The sequence below is a fragment of the Corvus hawaiiensis genome, chromosome 3 (assembly GCF_020740725.1).
Source record: "Corvus hawaiiensis isolate bCorHaw1 chromosome 3, bCorHaw1.pri.cur, whole genome shotgun sequence".
In the NCBI taxonomy this organism is placed as follows: Eukaryota; Metazoa; Chordata; class Aves; order Passeriformes; family Corvidae; genus Corvus; species Corvus hawaiiensis.
Window position 1 is genome coordinate 93,675,853 of NC_063215.1, and position 16,763 is coordinate 93,692,615.

A 16,763-nucleotide genomic window follows, 5' to 3' on the forward strand; every position below is an offset into this window, starting at 1 on the left:
AAGCATCTCATAGAAAGGGAGAGCTGCATCTTGCCTGCTTTTAGCCCAAGATACTCCAGATGTTAATGAGCCTAGGAAATACTTCAGCTTGAAGAACTGTCATATTCAGGTAAAAAAGCAATTAAAAAAAAAAAATCAGTAGCAGAAATTAACTCCCTCTCCTTAATGCAGTCAAATAAAATCAAAGCTTTAGAGTGCAGACAGGGTCGTAGCAGCTAATAATTGCTTTAATCTTGTGAACAGGTGCAGGACACCGGAACACAGGAAGCTGCAGGAGCAGAGACCTGAGACCAGGACGGGCAGAACCAGGGAAGAAGACTGCCCAATGCACCTGGCTCTTCCTGGTGTCCATACACTATCTGAGGAGGAAGAAGAGAAGAGTCTCCCTACCCAGATGTGCACGGTGGAGGGCCGGGGCGGACGGGCTGTGACAAGAACCCTGCGTGTTGCAGGGAAGCCCGGCGCTGCGGCCACCGCTGTCCGCCGCTGCTCAGCCCTGCCGGGCACAGGGAGCCGGGACCGCCCGCCGCCCCGGCAGGCGAACCAACGAGCTGCGAGTGACGGGCGCTGGCCGTCGGCTGCGGCGAACAAGGAGAGAGCTGCATCGTGCTCAAACACTTCACTTCGAGCTTTTTTTGAGGGGGGGGAAGAACGCCCACAAAGTGTTACTTGCGTTTAGCGGACAACTTCGAGCAAGTGCCGTTTCGCGGGGCGGACAGCGGGGCTGGCGGGGACGGGCCCCGCTCCGCGCCGAAACCCTCTGCACGGAGGGGTGCCCGGAGGGCGGGGGGCGGCGGGGAGCAGCGGGAGCCCCGCGGCAGCCCCGCTCCGCTCCGCTCCGCTCCATGTGCGCGGGCGGGGGAGGAGGCGTGTCCCCACCCCGCCGTCGCCGCACCGCCCCTCGCTCGCCTGCCAGCCGGCACCGGCGGAGCGCGGCGGAGCGCAGCGGAGCGGCGCCGGGCGCGGAGCTCCCCGGCCCCGCCATGCCCACGGCCGCGCCCCCGCCCCCGCCCCGGCGGGGCCCCGCGGAGGCGTCTGCCCGCCGGCGCTGAGCCGCGCCCGCACCTGCGAGCGGCATCGCCGGGGGGACGCGCGTTCCGCCGCGCTCCGCTCCGCTCCTGCGCGGCCGCTGGGGCGCCCGCGGCGGCGTCTCTCCCGCTGTCCCTCCCTCCCTGCCTCCCTCCCCGCCCGCTGCCCGCCCCGTCGCCGAGCGGGAGCCGCCAGCGGTGCGCGCAGAGCCGGAGCCGGGGCAGCCGCTGCCGCCCGCGCTGCCCCCCGCCTCGCCGCTCTGCCCTGCCCGCCGTTCCCCTCCTCCGTCCCGCCCAAGCCATGAACTTTGGCCGCGGTCCCTCGGTGGTGTTGAACGTCGGGGGCACCCGGTACTCCTTCTCCCGGGAGGTGCTGAAGGATTTCCCGCTGCGCCGGGTGAGCCGCCTGCACGGCTGCCTCTCGGAGCAGGACGTTCTGGAGGTGTGCGACGACTACGACCGGGAGCGGAACGAATACTTCTTCGACCGGCACTCAGAGGCCTTCGGCTTCATCATGCTGTACGTCCGGCACGGCCACCTGCGCTTCGTGCCGCACATGTGCGAGCTCTCCTTCTACAACGAGATGATCTACTGGGGGCTGGAGGGCTCCCACCTCGACTACTGCTGCCAGCGCCGCCTCGACGACCGCATGTCCGAGACGTGCACCTACTACGCGGCGGAGGAGCCGAATGGCGGCCTCGAGGGCAAGGGCCGGCGGCCACCGGGAGCCGAGGGCGGGAAGTGGCTCGAGAGGATGAGGAGGACTTTTGAGGAGCCCACGTCTTCCGTGGCCGCCCAGGTCCTGGCCACCGTCTCCATCCTCTTCGTCATTGTGTCCATGGTGGTGCTGTGCGCCAGCACCCTGCCCGAGTGGCGGGCGGCGGAGAATCGCAGCGTGGAGGAGCAGAGCAGGTACACAGCAGAGTCAGTGAGGGAGCCCTCAGGGTAGGAGGATCCTTTATTTTCCCGCTATCCGGTCCCCGTGTGTCCCGTCCAGTGTGTCCTTCCTGCTCCTTGTCTTGACGGTCCGTGGCAGTAGCCGCCGCCGGCGGAGATCGTCTGCGCGCCTTGAAACTCCGGCCCTGAGCTGGGGGCCGGGGAGGGATGTCGGAGTGTCGGGGGAGTGGCGCTGCTCCGCATCTCCGGCTCCCACCGGGCTCTGCCGGGCGCCCGTGGCCCCGAGCGCAGGGGACGGGCGGGGGACGCCCGGAGCGGCCGCGCTGCAGGGGGGCCGGGGCCGGCGGCAGGCTCGGGTCTGGGCAGGCTGGCACGGAACGGGGCCATCGGGATACGGCTCCTATTCGCAGTGAGGGTGCCCCTCCGTGCAGGATCTTGGAGCTCTTATTGCCCCCTTTAAGGAGACACGGGACCACATAGAGAACTTCAGACACTCGGAAAATCAATTTAGGCCTTACGATTGTGGAAAAAAAAAGAAAATAACCCCCCAAAAGAATGCAATTCCGTTGTCCTTTCCTTTGGGAAAAGACCAATCCTGTAAGTACTCTGCATGTATTCGTTCAGGTCCTTCTGCTGGAGCAGATCCAGTGCCTGTTACGATTCTGCTCTGGTAAAATCTTGTATGTGGGAACAGCCTTACCCCCCCTCCTCCCTTTCTATCTCAGATTCTCTATGTGGGGAACATAGGAGATGATCAAACTGCACATTGAGCTCTTGCAAATGCATCATTCAAGCGCCCCAGTGTATGAATGTAACAGATGTTTACATTTCCTTTAATATCCTTTAAGCATAATAAACATTGCAAAACAGTTGCAGAAAACAGGGCATGGGGTATAAGACTCATTCCTGAGCCTTACTAGTAGGAACAAACCTTTTTCCATCTGCTTGTGACCTCAGATTAGGGTTATATTGATGCAACTCTTGCACTCACTCTTCTGTTCCCTCTCTCTCTCCTTCCTCTTCCCTGTTTCCTGGAGAACAAAAGTGAGACCAGTCTTGTAGAATTTCTCCCATAAATAAGACTGACATATAAAGAAAGAAGTAAACATTTCTGGTATTTGCTAGCTTCTCCCTTCTTTTAAAACAGACAAGATATTCAACAAAAAGTTTTTAGCTTCTGCTCTGCTAAAAGGGCACTACAGTGAAATTGCAGCCTTGTCATTATGAAATCATCATCTTTTACCATAGAGTTAATTGGAATGTGATATATTATATCTTAGTAGCCAGATTAATACCTTGGAAAGTATTTTCATAGTTTCCATTAGCTTAATGGAAAACTGTACCTGTATTTCTCATTGTAGTTGAGCCAAAGAATTAATTCTATGAACAAAAAGAAGGCAGATGCAGTTTGAGAAGCTGTTGATTCCTGATTCAGATATGTCAAAAGAAGGTCCTAGAGGTTCCTCCAGTTAAAACACCTTACTTTAGCTTTGCAAGGTTATTTCAAAGAGTAGATTCTGCGGCTGACCTCTCTGTACAGCAGCAAAGAGCTGAGATACTCCCAAGAGGCACGGGAAAATAGATGCAACTACATAGCATTAACCACATCAGTCATGTCTTTGTTCACATCTTCATGGTGGGGGAATCAACAACAAGTTTTCTCATACTGAAAGAGTTCAGCTTGCATTCAGCTTGCATTCAGCCATGGCATAGGATGTGTAATTTTTATTTTATAGTGCCTTTGTCTTCAAGATCATAATATCACTCTTCTGAACAATTGCAGGTTGTGTAACAAGTGTTAGAAGGATTAGGTCCTAAGTACTTGTAAGATGCACTATAGCCAAACAGTTCCCAGGGCAGTGAGGGCTGCTTTTAGAACCAAAAGGACGACTACCAATAATGGGGTGAGTTTCTTCTGTACCAGCTATAGTAGTCCATGTTATTGCAACAAAAAATAGAGATAACTAAAAGTAGCAGCTGGAAAGTTTCTACCCGTGTCACAGAAGTCTGTCACATATAAGCACCAGTACAGACTGGGTCATTTAACCCATGCACCCTGACTGCACAGGAACTGATCCCAATCTGATGGCAAACACACAGAAAACAGACAAAATGTGCACCTCTCTGTCCACAGGTGACCACCAAGGTGGAGCCACTCCTCTCTTTTTTGCACATGCTGCATCATTGCTAAAAAGCCTGTTATAGCTAGAAGAAACAGTGTGTTAGCTACAGTTGCTTTTAAGTGAGTGGTCCAGTTTAGTTATCACTACTTACGCATACCACAGGATTGTATCTAACATGTCCAGTTGTCATCTGAATTTATTTTCCTTTATGTGCTTATGATTTCTTTTGCTTGTAGTTATTTCATTTAAAATTAATTGGGTTTGCAAAACCTAAGTAGCTAAGTGGCTTCTTTGAAAGCCTGACCACAGAAATCCCATGGAAGTTTCTGGGATTGCATACTCTGGCAATACAGTCCCTCTTAGCTGAGAAGGCTTTTAAAAGTCTGTCCACTTGTTTCTGACACATTTAAAAGTTTGAAACCAAATTCTGTCTTTTGTTTATCAAACAATGTTCCTCATCAAAATAAAGAGATTCTATCTAACATAGTAATACAAAAATTTGAATTTTTTTTCCCAAGAGAAATTGTTACATTAATGCTGTACACAAGTGAGTTTTGACTTGCATGGCACTGTAATACTAGTATGAAGATTGTACACTATTCCAAAAATGTATTTTGAAAAGTTTTAGGAGTGAAAATTGAATGGGCTAATCTAGAAATCCTTAGGCTGTAGATTTGGATGTAATCAGTTATTCAGCTCAGCATAAGCCACGGAGGTGAGGTGAGAACCACCTCACAAAACCCAGCAACTCTGATATTTTCAGTCTCTCACAGTAAGCCTCCCTGCCCTTGCCTCAGTGTGCTATGTCAGAAAGGTGGCACATGGATAATTTCTGTGGCTGACTCCCATGGTAACCATTCCCAAGACTGCTTTGGACAGCCGTAGTGAAAGCAGCTGACCAGCAGCGTGTCTCCAGTTTACCTGGACATCATCTCAGCAAGTGAGGGGGTCACTAACTCTGGCATTTACAAAATCAGCCTCTTTAATGAGGTTTGCAGTGAGGGTTACTGGTGCTGCCAGCTAACACCAGCTGTGTTTGTTTTCCTTGTATGAACACCTCTTCAGCAGAAGAGGAATCGAGTCCACCAAACTTTTCTCAGAAACCAGTGCGTTGTTATGCCTTTTCAGGGTGACCACACTCTCAAAGGATGAACAGCTATGGCTATTTCTGATCCCTTGTGATAACACCCTTTAGAGGGCAACAGAGAACTCCACGAGTAAGCTTTTTTCAAGGAGAGATGGATGAGGAATCTGACCTCAGAATTTCACAGATATTACAGACACTGAAATATAATTCCCTGATTGCAGAGGGGTTGCCTTTCCTAGGCCTGTTCTCAGGATAAGGGATGAGTTATTAAATTTATTTCATTCTAAGATTTTTGCTCCTTTCCCTGCCTTGGCAAGTTCCACTTATGAGAGCTAAAGATTTGCATTAGATTTGCAGAGTTTAGGAGCAGACAGCAGGAATGCCTTCTGTTGCTTCTGGCAATTTCAAGTCATCTTTGCTGTCCTCTGAACTGTGCCAACAGATGCATACTGTGAGTCTCTGCTCAGGGACCTGTCCATGCACTGATTGGGAGCGCAATCTTCTAGGGAGAGCTTCTTGAGCCTGTAATAGGAAATCACTTGAAGCTGCTTGACTTACTGACAGCATAGTTCTATCTACCTGCCTTAAAACTATTTTTCTAATGCTAAATACGAGTAGCTTGTTAGCAGTAAGAAGAGATGGTTGTCCCCTTTCCACTTAATAATTGTGATTAAGTTTGTACTGAAGTAATCACTGACTTATCAAGCCTACATGATTGCTGTGTTCTTAAGCAAAAGCAAATAAACACCATAGTTTCTCCAAACAGCATCTCTCATCAAGTGCCAGTGAGCTTTTTTTAATCTCTGCAAAATATCAGCCTAAAAAATTGCATTTGAATTTTAGACATACAAAAATTATTATTCCTTCATAGTGGTGGAATTTCAGAACACCTGAATGTTCATGTTCAACATCTCTTCAAAAAACAGTAGGAACTCCTTTTCTGGACAAGATCTAACTTGAATACCACATTTTTGCTAGGCTAAAACAGTGGGCTGAAGGTAAAGAATGGAACTACGGACCTAGGTTAAAAACACAGACATGGATTCTATTGAATTTACCAGCTCTTTGAAAAATAGAGGTGAAATAATGAACAGCTATATATCACTGCCTGAGCACAGCAGAGCCTTAGACTCACCAGGATTAGGTGCCAGTCGTGTTCAACATATATGGAAAAGATGCTGAGGATCTCAGGGCTCAAGATGTTCGTACTCAGGTTTCCCCTTCAGCTATGAAAGGGATTTGCCCCTTCGCTGAGGACTGCTGGGTCATTACAGCCTCCCACACAAAGCACCAGAGTTTAATGCATGACAACATATGATTCCTACCAAAGCAGGGACAGAATGGAAAAAAAGCCAGCAGGGTTTTTACTTCAGGGAAACTAGCTGTTCTGTGGCATTTACTCCACAGTTTGTAGTGGGAAGGAAGCCCTTGATTTCTAAAGGATTGAAAAACCCCGAACATTTGCTGAAATCACTTAGGAGTCTTCCTGAGCAGGAATTTTCTCATTCTGGCTACTGCTTGGACATTTTTCAGGTTTAATGTGCTTTACATGGAAATAGGCTTTAGCGACAATTTAACAAATCAGTGCTGACAGACTTTAATCTTTAATCCTGTCATATACTGTCTTTAATCATATCATCTGTTTTCCTCATGTATCCTGTTGCTGTGTATGTTTTATTTACAAGCTTAATAGATAATAGTGCCACTAAGGAATATTTTGGCTCGATTTCAACCAGCTCACTGGGGTTATTGAAAGTATACAAATTTGCAAGATGGCAAGAATATTGCAAGAGGCAAAGAATATTGCTAAGTTGAAACAATTCTAAGATAGTTACAACATGGGGGGTTTTTTTAGTAATAACAAACTAATCTTGTTAGTGTTTGAAAAAAATTATTTCTGAAGTGGTTTAACTCATTGTACATAAAGTAGCTTATTCTGAGAGAAAGTTATCATATGGAACAGAAAAGCGAACAGTGATGGGATTACAGGAGGAACAAGGCTTGCAAAGGCTTGATTTTCCATTTATGGACAAAAGACTCATTAGGGCAATCTTGAAAGTCTGTTAAGTGTCAAGCAGCTTAAAATTTTAGGATGAAAACCCTCTTTCATGTGCTTAGGTCTGGGACAATGAACAGTAAGTTGGAGCAGAAATAGCCTGTAACTGAATAAAAATTAGGACTTAGTATTTTCTCTGATTATTTATAAAATTTGTGGGGAATCTTCAAGGAAACATTTTATAACTTTCTTTTTAACTACCCCTCTCCTTTTTGGATACCAGCTATTTTAAAACTGAAAAAACGCAACTAACCGAAAACTGTGATGAAAGATTATAAAATAGGTACTGTATTTTTACCAAAAAAAGTCAGTATTTAATTATATCATTATAGATTTTAATACAGCATTATTCTAAACATAGGCAATAAAAGCAATCTGTCCTGTGAATATCCAGAAAATATTTTAAGAATTGATTATGGAAAACACATATACTTTAGTCTTCTGAGTACATGCCTTTTATTTAACTTCATACTCTGTTAAGTTCTCTTAAGGATTAACTGTTAAAATTGCTTTCCTTATTAGATGTTTTTATCCACTAATAAGGTTAACTATAAGGATAAGTCACTGCAAGAAGAGGAGACTTGATCTGAAAGTGGAAATGTAGAATGTAGCACTCCAGATTTCCCAACATGCCAGAGGTTTCTAGTTTTTCTCACCAAAGCACTCTTTTGTGTGATTCACCAGTACTGCCAAAATCCATCTACACAGGCAAAAAAGGAGTGACGAGAGAAGAAAAATGAAAAATGTTTCACTGATGGCTGAAAAGTAAGTAGAGGAAGGAAAAAAATAAGGGACACCCTTCTTCATTATCTTCTTCCCAGCCAGGAGAAAAAAAGATGGATGCAAAATGGGGAAATGGAAGTGCAAGTTATGACGGAGTGGCATTAACGTATCCCCCACTGCCTTGATCTTGCTTTGTCATTTTTGCATCAGTGACGTTCCTTAGCTCACTTCAAATCCATTCTACAATAAAATACTTCTTCAGTCCTTCCTACTGAAGTATAACTGATTTACAGTATTTCTTGTCCCAGGAACTGCCAGAGTAAAACTATGGATTGATCATATTTCATGGACTTTTACTTGTACAACTATTCCCCAAAGTTATATGACTACTGAATCAATGTTGATCCATAAAGAAAATTTCTACTGTATCACAACGATCAGGACTTAACTTCCTTTCAGCTCAACTCAGAGATAACCTGTCTAAGGGGTGACAAAATGGAGGAGTCATGTTTCTGACATTATCAGGGCATCAGGAGGAAATACCAAGTGAAAAAGCTTTAAATTGTATAATTAAAAATTTCTTTTTCATTTAAATCCTTCATATCATAGAATACAGACAACACTGCCAGAGAAATATCATAAAATGTAAAGAAATAGCCTGTTGGAATTGTTGAACATTCCTGGCTGCAACTTCCTATCCATATACAATTTTTCTTTTAATCATTACATGAGATCTCAACTAGCCAACATCTAAGTACATTTAGATGTCATTGGTTTGTCCATTACCATGATATTGCTGTTTGATTTTATTGGGAAAGTCTTAGGTATTTCCTCATCATATGTAAAAAGGGTTTAAGTAAACTTACCCATTAAGCTTTTTTTCTTGATTTTTTTTCAAACATAAAGGAAGTTTTCAAAAGCTTAATTTCTAAGCGAACACCTGATTCTTAAGAGCAAACTGAATTTCAAAGGTCTTTCCATCAAAAGGTACTAACATGAACTAGTGTTCTACAAGCCCTTTGTGAAAAAAGACCACTTGCTTACAGAACTTTCATTGTTATTCATGAAAAAAGAAAAACACGGTCCAATTTTATGTGAAGAAATAAGTAATCAATTTATGTTCATTTAAATTTACTTGGCTAAAATTACAATGCACCTTATGACTTTACATCAAGTCATTGTTACTGTTTCTTCTAATTTTAGCTTAAAACTAAAAAGAATAAACAAAAAATTAAATTAATAAAAAATAAATAAAATTTTAATGTGTAAAATTTCTATGAAAAAGTTAGTTTGTAGAGTCTATAATTACATCAGTTAGAGAAGAATACGGTCTTTCTAACAGGCCACTATCTTAATAATAACAATAGATTTCAGAACTGGTAAAAAATTATGCAGATGTGTTAGGGAAGAAAAATTTTAATTTTGAAATGACAGTTGGATTATCACTTGCAAATCAGTATGTTTCAACAGACACTACCTTGTTAAGAGTCCTTGCAGTACTGAAAAAGCTCTGGTTGTATTATTTTCTGGCAGTATTTTTGAATCTCTGATCTCACACCACTTTGGTTTCAGAGCTGTTGGTATGAGAAGGTATCAGTGATGGTCTTTTTCTTTGCTCAGACTGTTGGTGAAAAAGATAAATGGAGGTAAAGATTAGCTTCCATGCCCTCAGGTATTACAAAAAGTGAGCACAGTCTGAAATCTTAGGGAGATTTGTGACCACATGCACAACAGTTACTAAATAATCTCTGAGTGACATTTTTATCTTCTGTTTCTACCTTCCACCAGTTTAAAGTTGAGATATTCTCAAGTCTCATTCAATGCACTGGGACTTGAAAATATTTAAGAGCATACTGAAATCCCCTTCCAGGATTTCTTCTGCATTGGGCAAGAAGATGATCTTGCCTATTACCTTAACACTTGGTTACCTTGACATTATTGCTGCAATGTAGTTTAGGTGGAGTTACATTTAAAGCAAAAGAGAAAATTCAGTAATGCAGAGCATAGTGGTAAATGGGAGGCCACAAGCTTAGCACTTTATGTATGCACTAATGAAAAATAAAATACATCTGTATTTAGTGGTAATATCTATATAGTTGTGATATGGTTCTAGGTTAGACCCTGTTTGGGATGCAGATCAGGTAGACTGGTTTAGGTGTGTTCCTAAAGAACAAATTTGCATTAATTACCCAATGCAAATACTTATTCCTGCTTACTCCATCTGCGCTTCCATTTTAGTTTAGCAGTCTGGTTCTATACATTGCTGTTCATAACCAGACAGTTCACTAATCTACAACCCTTGGCATTCCCAAGTGGATCAGGCCTCACAAACTTAAAAAAATAAACAAAAATTTTAAAAATCCCCCAAAACTCAATGAGCAAAAAAACCCACCAAAACCCCAAACCCAGCTCTTCTAGATAAGGTTACATATTGGCATTGGTGTCCTAGCGTCTCCTGTAGGGCTCCAGTTTTTGCAGGCATATTTGCCTAGTACTGTGATTAGTAGCAATCCATAATTCAAAGAAAATGATCAGTGAGTGAGTTTTTCAGCAATTATCAGTTTAAACATTCACTAGACTCTCAGGTTAATTGCTGAAATCCAGTGCCAGCTGCAGGATAAGGATGGCATGGCTTTCTGTTTGTTGTCTGTGAAAGTCCAGGTGTCACTTTGGTAATATCTGTGAACAAACCAAACATCCCCTGAAGCCTTTGCACAGAGCATAAATACTGTCTTTGTTTCTTTTGGCAGGATAATTGAAGCTATCTGCATAGGCTGGTTCACTGCAGAATGCATTGTGAGGTTCATCGTCTCCAAAAACAAGTGTGAGTTTGTCAGAAGACCTCTCAACATCATTGATTTGCTGGCAATTACTCCTTACTACATCTCTGTTCTAATGACCGTTTTCACAGGGGAAAATTCACAGCTTCAGAGGGCTGGAGTCACCTTGAGGGTCTTAAGAATGATGAGAATTTTTTGGGTGATTAAACTGGCCCGTCATTTCATTGGCCTTCAAACACTTGGTCTGACTCTGAAGCGTTGTTACAGAGAGATGGTGATGCTACTTGTCTTTATCTGTGTTGCTATGGCAATTTTCAGTGCACTTTCACAGCTTCTTGAAAATGGGCTGGACTTGGGAACAAAGAATAAGGATTATGCCAGCATTCCTGCTGCTTGTTGGTGGGTGATCATCTCGATGACCACAGTTGGTTACGGTGACATGTGTCCCATCACTGTACCAGGAAGGATTCTTGGAGGAATTTGTGTGGTTAGTGGCATCGTTTTATTAGCCCTGCCGATCACTTTCATTTATCACAGCTTTGTGCAATGCTACCATGAGCTCAAGTTCCGATCTGCTAGGTACAGTAGAAGCCTCTCTGCTGAATTCCTAAATTGACCCAACTTGCATTCTGTTGTACTTACTTGCTAAGCTTTGTCTTAGAAGAGAATGGCGGAAGGTCCCTTCGTGTGTCCTCCTTGACTGGATGGTCCTGTGGAACAACATTCTCACCAGCCTGGAGAAAGCCCGTCACCATTCAGACAGGAAGGATGTCCATCTGCCTTGAGCACCTTGCAAGGAGAGGGAGTGATGTTTCAAATTTGAGAGAACAAAATTAACAAAAGAGGATTCAGAAGTCCTCAACCAGACCAGTTTGGTGTTCAGTTTGCCTTCCCACAAAAAAACAGAACAAAAAATGGGCTTAACACTGAGATCTGTCATTCCTGTAATTATATCCTAAACCATTCTAAGCAACGTGTAGCAGAAGTTTTTCAAAGATTTCAATATTAAATGCTTCACAGAGGCATTGATAGCTTTTTGCCTGAAGTATCTCCACTTTTAACTCAGATAACCAAATTATATATTGAAGGAGAATCACTGCTACTTTTATGCTTTGCAACAAAGTAGAGCTGGTTCTGTGACTCAGGAAAGATGAAGGATATGGGTCTGTAGGACAAAAAACCCTTGAGGCCTGATTCTGATCTTTGAGGAAGCACACAAATCTTCTGTAAACCAGTAAATTCAGTGGCATTTCTCTGAATTTGAGAGTTCACAAAGAAGTGCAAGAAGTGAACCTCTAAATGTTTTAAGCAAGGACTTCTTTAGGTCACAATTAATTTCTTCTCTAGAACCCAATTGTAAGTAGAAGCAAGTATTGTATTCTATAAAGGTCAGCAGAAGAAATCAGGGATTGATATATATATTTCCTGGTAGGTTAGTGGGGGAGCTCTCCAAATTTTACATGCTTTCAGTTCAACTCCATCCACCTGAAGTTACATACTCAAGCACAGATTTTCCCTCCCTGACCTCCTCTGTGCCCCAACATATCTTAAACATAGATACCATAGTGAAAGTTCTCTTAAGACAAATTGCAACATTCCATCATTTGAAGCGGCCTGGAGCAAGCACTGGAAAACAAGAGTACCTGCTCCCTGTCAGGTAAGACTCTTCATCATCTTAAATTCTGTAATCCTTACTGAAGGATCCACCTCAATGGAAGTCTTAAAAACAACTGTAAAAAGCCCAGAGCATACCAAAGAAAGTAAAATATAGAAGTGTGAGTTGCACTTGGCAAAATGGTGTATTCTTCAACGTTACTAGAAAATGAAAATGAATCGAGTTAGGTTCTGAAATATTGCTCACTACATTTCTTGTGTAGTTCTGCTTAATAGCGTTGTTCAGTATAATTCTGAAAGGCTGCTATGTAGAAATGTGCAGTTAGATACTAAAACACATTAAGGTACAGCTTTACAAATTTGGGTACCAATAAACATCAACAGGGAGCTTTCATGCTAACATGAAAGTTCAGAGTCATCAGCACAGCTGAAGTTTGTGTGCTTGCCTGAAAATACTGCATTTACTCTTACTGTGCTGTAGAGGCATCTTTTATACACGTAATTGTGAAATGAGTACCACCTAGAAACACTTCTCTGGAATTGCTCACTCAAATAAACCTGCTACATTGATCAGTAACGATACATTGAAGGTTCTACCCTGAGACCTGAAAGAATCATTATCATTTTAAGTGGTCTTAGTCTTAAGTAGTCTTAAAGAATCACATTGCAAACACAATTTTTCTGAAGACCTGGAAAGAACTTTAGTAGCCTTCCTACAGACAAGCTTGACTTTCCCTTCAAGAATCCATTGTTAAGTACTGTTACAGCCATACCTCTGTTTCTTGCCACTGGTGTGTTCAGAAGGTTAGCTCTGTAGTTCCCTACACTGCTATATTTATGCCTTTTCTATCAAAATCATGTTGCTCAGAAACCTGCTCCAGGATTCCACAGAGAGGTGAATATGAGATCAGCAAAAATTTCTTTCTTAGGTGAGATTCACAGCTGATGTTAGTTAGGCAAGTAGTGACTCCAGAGACACTTAGATGTTTTACACCAGTGGAGATGCTGGCTCTGTATTCCTGCATGTGTACCTATATATATATCCTGCATATATTATATATTATAGTCAGTTGAAATGTTTGGGGTTTTTTTTATTCCTCATAAAAAATTTCCTCCTTGACAAAATTAAAATTTCAGACTTTAGTCCAAACACAGATGTTGAAGAAAATGACATTTTCATCTTCTAATGAAAAGTTATTTTGACGGTATCAAAACCATTTCTAAGGAGAAAATTGCAGGTTTTTTTCTATTTTGCTTTTTTTTTTTTTTTCTCTAGGTTAAAAATACCACATAAGAACTTAGCCCTACAGATTTTCATGTGCTGTTTCTAATGTGTGGGAAAAATACTGTTTGTCATAAAACTCCTTAAATCGTACTTAGTCTTTTGTCCATGTATTGTATTTACCAAACCAATACTCTGAGATACAACCCTCTTCCACAAAACACCCAAGCCATCATCATGATGACGATAGCTTAAAATCCGTACAGAATGTGAATATAAAGTATGTTGCAATCTTGATTTCAAGACAACATAAAATGTGTTTCAGCACTACCTAGAAATCTAATCTTTAGATGCCTCTAGAAAGGAAAAATATAAATTAATGCACATAATAACTTGTGAATACCAATTTGCACCATGAATCATTTTGCATAAGCAATTAAGGACAGGAAGTTTTCAATGATCCAGGCTATATATGGTATACAAATAAAATGTTTCATACTTTATGAAGTGTTTTTCAGATAAGAATCCTTTCCCAGTGTAAAAATATAAATCTAATGAAAATAACTGTGTAAAGGAGTAAGTCTGTGGAGATTGTCCTATTATGTTTTTTTGAACAGTTTGTGTTCAATTTTTATATGGCAAAATGTGAACAGAATGACCTGATGTATTTTTTAATTTGAGTTATAATAAAATATTTTCAAACTGCTGTATATAAACCCACTATGGAGAGATCCTGGGGTGGGGTTGTTGTGGGTTTTTGTTTGTGTTTTTTGTTTGTTTGTGGGGGTTTTGGGGGTAGTTTTTTTCTTTCTCTTTTTATTGTTGTATGGTTATCAGTGTGTAGACTTTAGTTTCCTTACAAATCAAGCTGAAATAAAGTAATCTTCATGGTAGCCTTAAGCCAGAATTTTATAGGGTAAATAGGGTGCCTGACTTCTAGTAATATATATCATCTTATTTTCAATGGACCAGTGGGGTTTTTTAGTGAAACTTTACAAAATATGAATTACATGTGTAGTCAAAAATAAGCATATTTTTAAACAGTTGAAACTGTTTTACTAAAATTTTCTGGAGACCATGTTTTATGCAGACATGGTGTGCAGCACTCTATTTCAAAGTACAGCATTTCAAAGCCAAAAGCCAAGTGAAGACAAGCTGGCTCATCTCTAATCATTGCCAGTTTGAACCCTATACAATAAAAGACTTCATGGGCAGTTTCTCTTGGAAACATTCACATCTGGAACAAATTAGATGAAATACAAATAAAATAAAACTGAAGAAAAATGAAGACACACTGTACAATTGTGATCCAGCACTTTGGTTCATCTAAAATGGAAACCAAAGTTAATGAGTTTTGAACTGCCATTCAACTGCCACTATTTGCTGGCAGTAAAGGTTAATCATACATTATATACTCAGTTCAAACCCTAGGACTGATTTATTGGGAACTATATATTGGCTGTAATCCTTCAAAGTACTGTGTGTCACTTAAAAGCACTTGATTGTTAATGAAGTCACTGAAATGGAAAGCTCTCTAGGGTATTTTTCTTCTACAGTTCTACATGAGCATCATCCCAAATATCACAATGAATGGAAGATTATCCTTTTCCTTGATGTAAAGCTTGAAAACACTATTGTCTTGATGAGTACCCACCAAAAAGAAAATTAGTTTGGTTGACTGATGATACTAAACAGTCTTATCAGCATAGGGATGAGCCATATAAAAATGTGATATTAATCCTTATTGTACAGTGGCTTATACTGGTGTGCATAGCAGCAAGTTTGAGAAAGATTAAAATGCTGTTAATGCAAGATTCCTATCTTGATATCCATGTATTTAAAAGAAAAGGCACTGCTTTTTCATTTCATGTATGCAATTCATACCTCTAAAGGAACTGGTATTTCTATTCCAAAGTAAAACTGAAGTCCTTGTGGGTTCAAAACAATGGCCCCTTCCCTTTTGGGTAACAACTACAAAAATCTTACCAGATCTGAATGCCTTCCAGGAAGTGGACATATGCACACAGCAGCCAGCTAAATTCAGCAGCCAAACCCTGCCAGTTTCCTGGGAACCAGCATAATGAACAAGGTCTGCTGTGCTCTGAATTTTATCTCACCTAAGAGGTTCAGGATCACTTGAAATTTTTAGAACTATTATTTCAGATGAGCTGCTAAGGAGACACTTGCTGGAAAGTTAAATAAGCTATGCATAGTAAAGAAAGATGCTGCTTTATTAAAAAGTTTTCACTGATTCTAAAAAGGGAAACTGGCTCTCATTTTCTGTTATTTGTCTGTAAAAGCAAACATGCAGGTCAGGATACATGATGATAGTTAAACTTGCTACATAAAACAAATCCCTGTTTAAAATACAGAGACTTAGTGTGAAAAGTCTTCCAGCGTTGCTAGAGCTGTAACAGCTTCCAGTAGCCAAAGAGCTGGCCCAGCCCACATGGAAAAATAACAAGACACTGGTCTCATAGTAAAAACGTTCAACACAAATTAGGGAGTGTGTTTCAGATGACAGACAGGTTAAGCATCAACAAGCTGCACAACGAGCAACCAAGACAGACAATCTGCGTGACAACAAATGTTAAGAGCACAGAAGATGAATCTGTGGTCAAATCAATAAAATTTGAATGTTTGCAACTACGGTTTTTAGAGTCCTTTATTCTTTACAAATGCAAAGGTTTATAATTTCATAGATCCCTCGTTTTATATATTGTCTGGTTATCTGTAAAGAAAAATGTACTCTATAATTTGAAAAGGTAATAAATGGGGGGGCTTTATGTGAATACATATTTAAATAGATAAAATAATGTAATAAAATTTGCTGGTCTTGTTGCTATATTTCATGGACTAGTGGTCAAAACACAAATGTTTATAAAATGTGTTCTTTTAAACAAGTAAATTCTATGGCTATTCATATTGGTACTGTACCTCTGCAAAAACTTCTTCCTTTAACAATTTTTGGCTACTGAGAAGTCTGTCATTTAGAACCCAGGAGTTATCATCAATATAAAATTTGAATATTTGAGCCAGAAGTCTGAAGCAAAAATTAAAATTAAACATCCACAGGGTTATTCTTCAGTAAGATATGAAGATCTATCATAACTATGGACTGTAGAACTGTCAAAACAAAATGAAAAGCAGCCATGTAACACATATATTATTCCTCAGGGATTATTTTTAAAAACAAATCCAGAAAAATTGACTGAATTTGGTTTCAAGTCCAC

At 41.3% G+C, this 16,763-nt stretch overlaps 1 protein-coding gene and 1 long non-coding RNA gene across 3 annotated transcripts in view; one reads left to right on the forward strand and one right to left on the reverse strand.

Annotated features, from left to right (window-relative positions):
- The first annotated feature begins 1,192 nt into the window (after nucleotides 1-1,192).
- KCNG3 (potassium voltage-gated channel modifier subfamily G member 3) lies at nucleotides 1,193-16,181 on the forward strand. 2 transcript variants are annotated; one of them, XM_048297071.1, is made up of 2 exons: nucleotides 1,193-1,973; nucleotides 10,665-16,181. In XM_048297071.1, exons 1-2 carry the CDS (start codon nucleotides 1,330-1,332, stop codon nucleotides 11,308-11,310), a joined length of 1,290 nt encoding a protein of 429 aa, XP_048153028.1. In that variant the 5' UTR covers nucleotides 1,193-1,329; the 3' UTR covers nucleotides 11,311-16,181. The 2 variants fall into 2 exon arrangements, with proteins under 2 accessions (XP_048153028.1, XP_048153029.1); XM_048297072.1 differs by having other exon boundaries at nucleotides 1,193-1,940.
- LOC125322836 overlaps nucleotides 2,747-16,763 on the reverse strand; it is a 75,901-nt gene continuing 61,884 nt past the window's right edge. Inside the window, exons 2-3 of the long non-coding RNA XR_007202239.1 lie at nucleotides 11,337-11,483; nucleotides 2,747-2,956 (exon numbers count right to left, since the gene is read on the reverse strand). This is a non-coding gene — a long non-coding RNA (uncharacterized LOC125322836). The remainder of the gene's footprint in view (nucleotides 2,957-11,336; nucleotides 11,484-16,763) is intronic.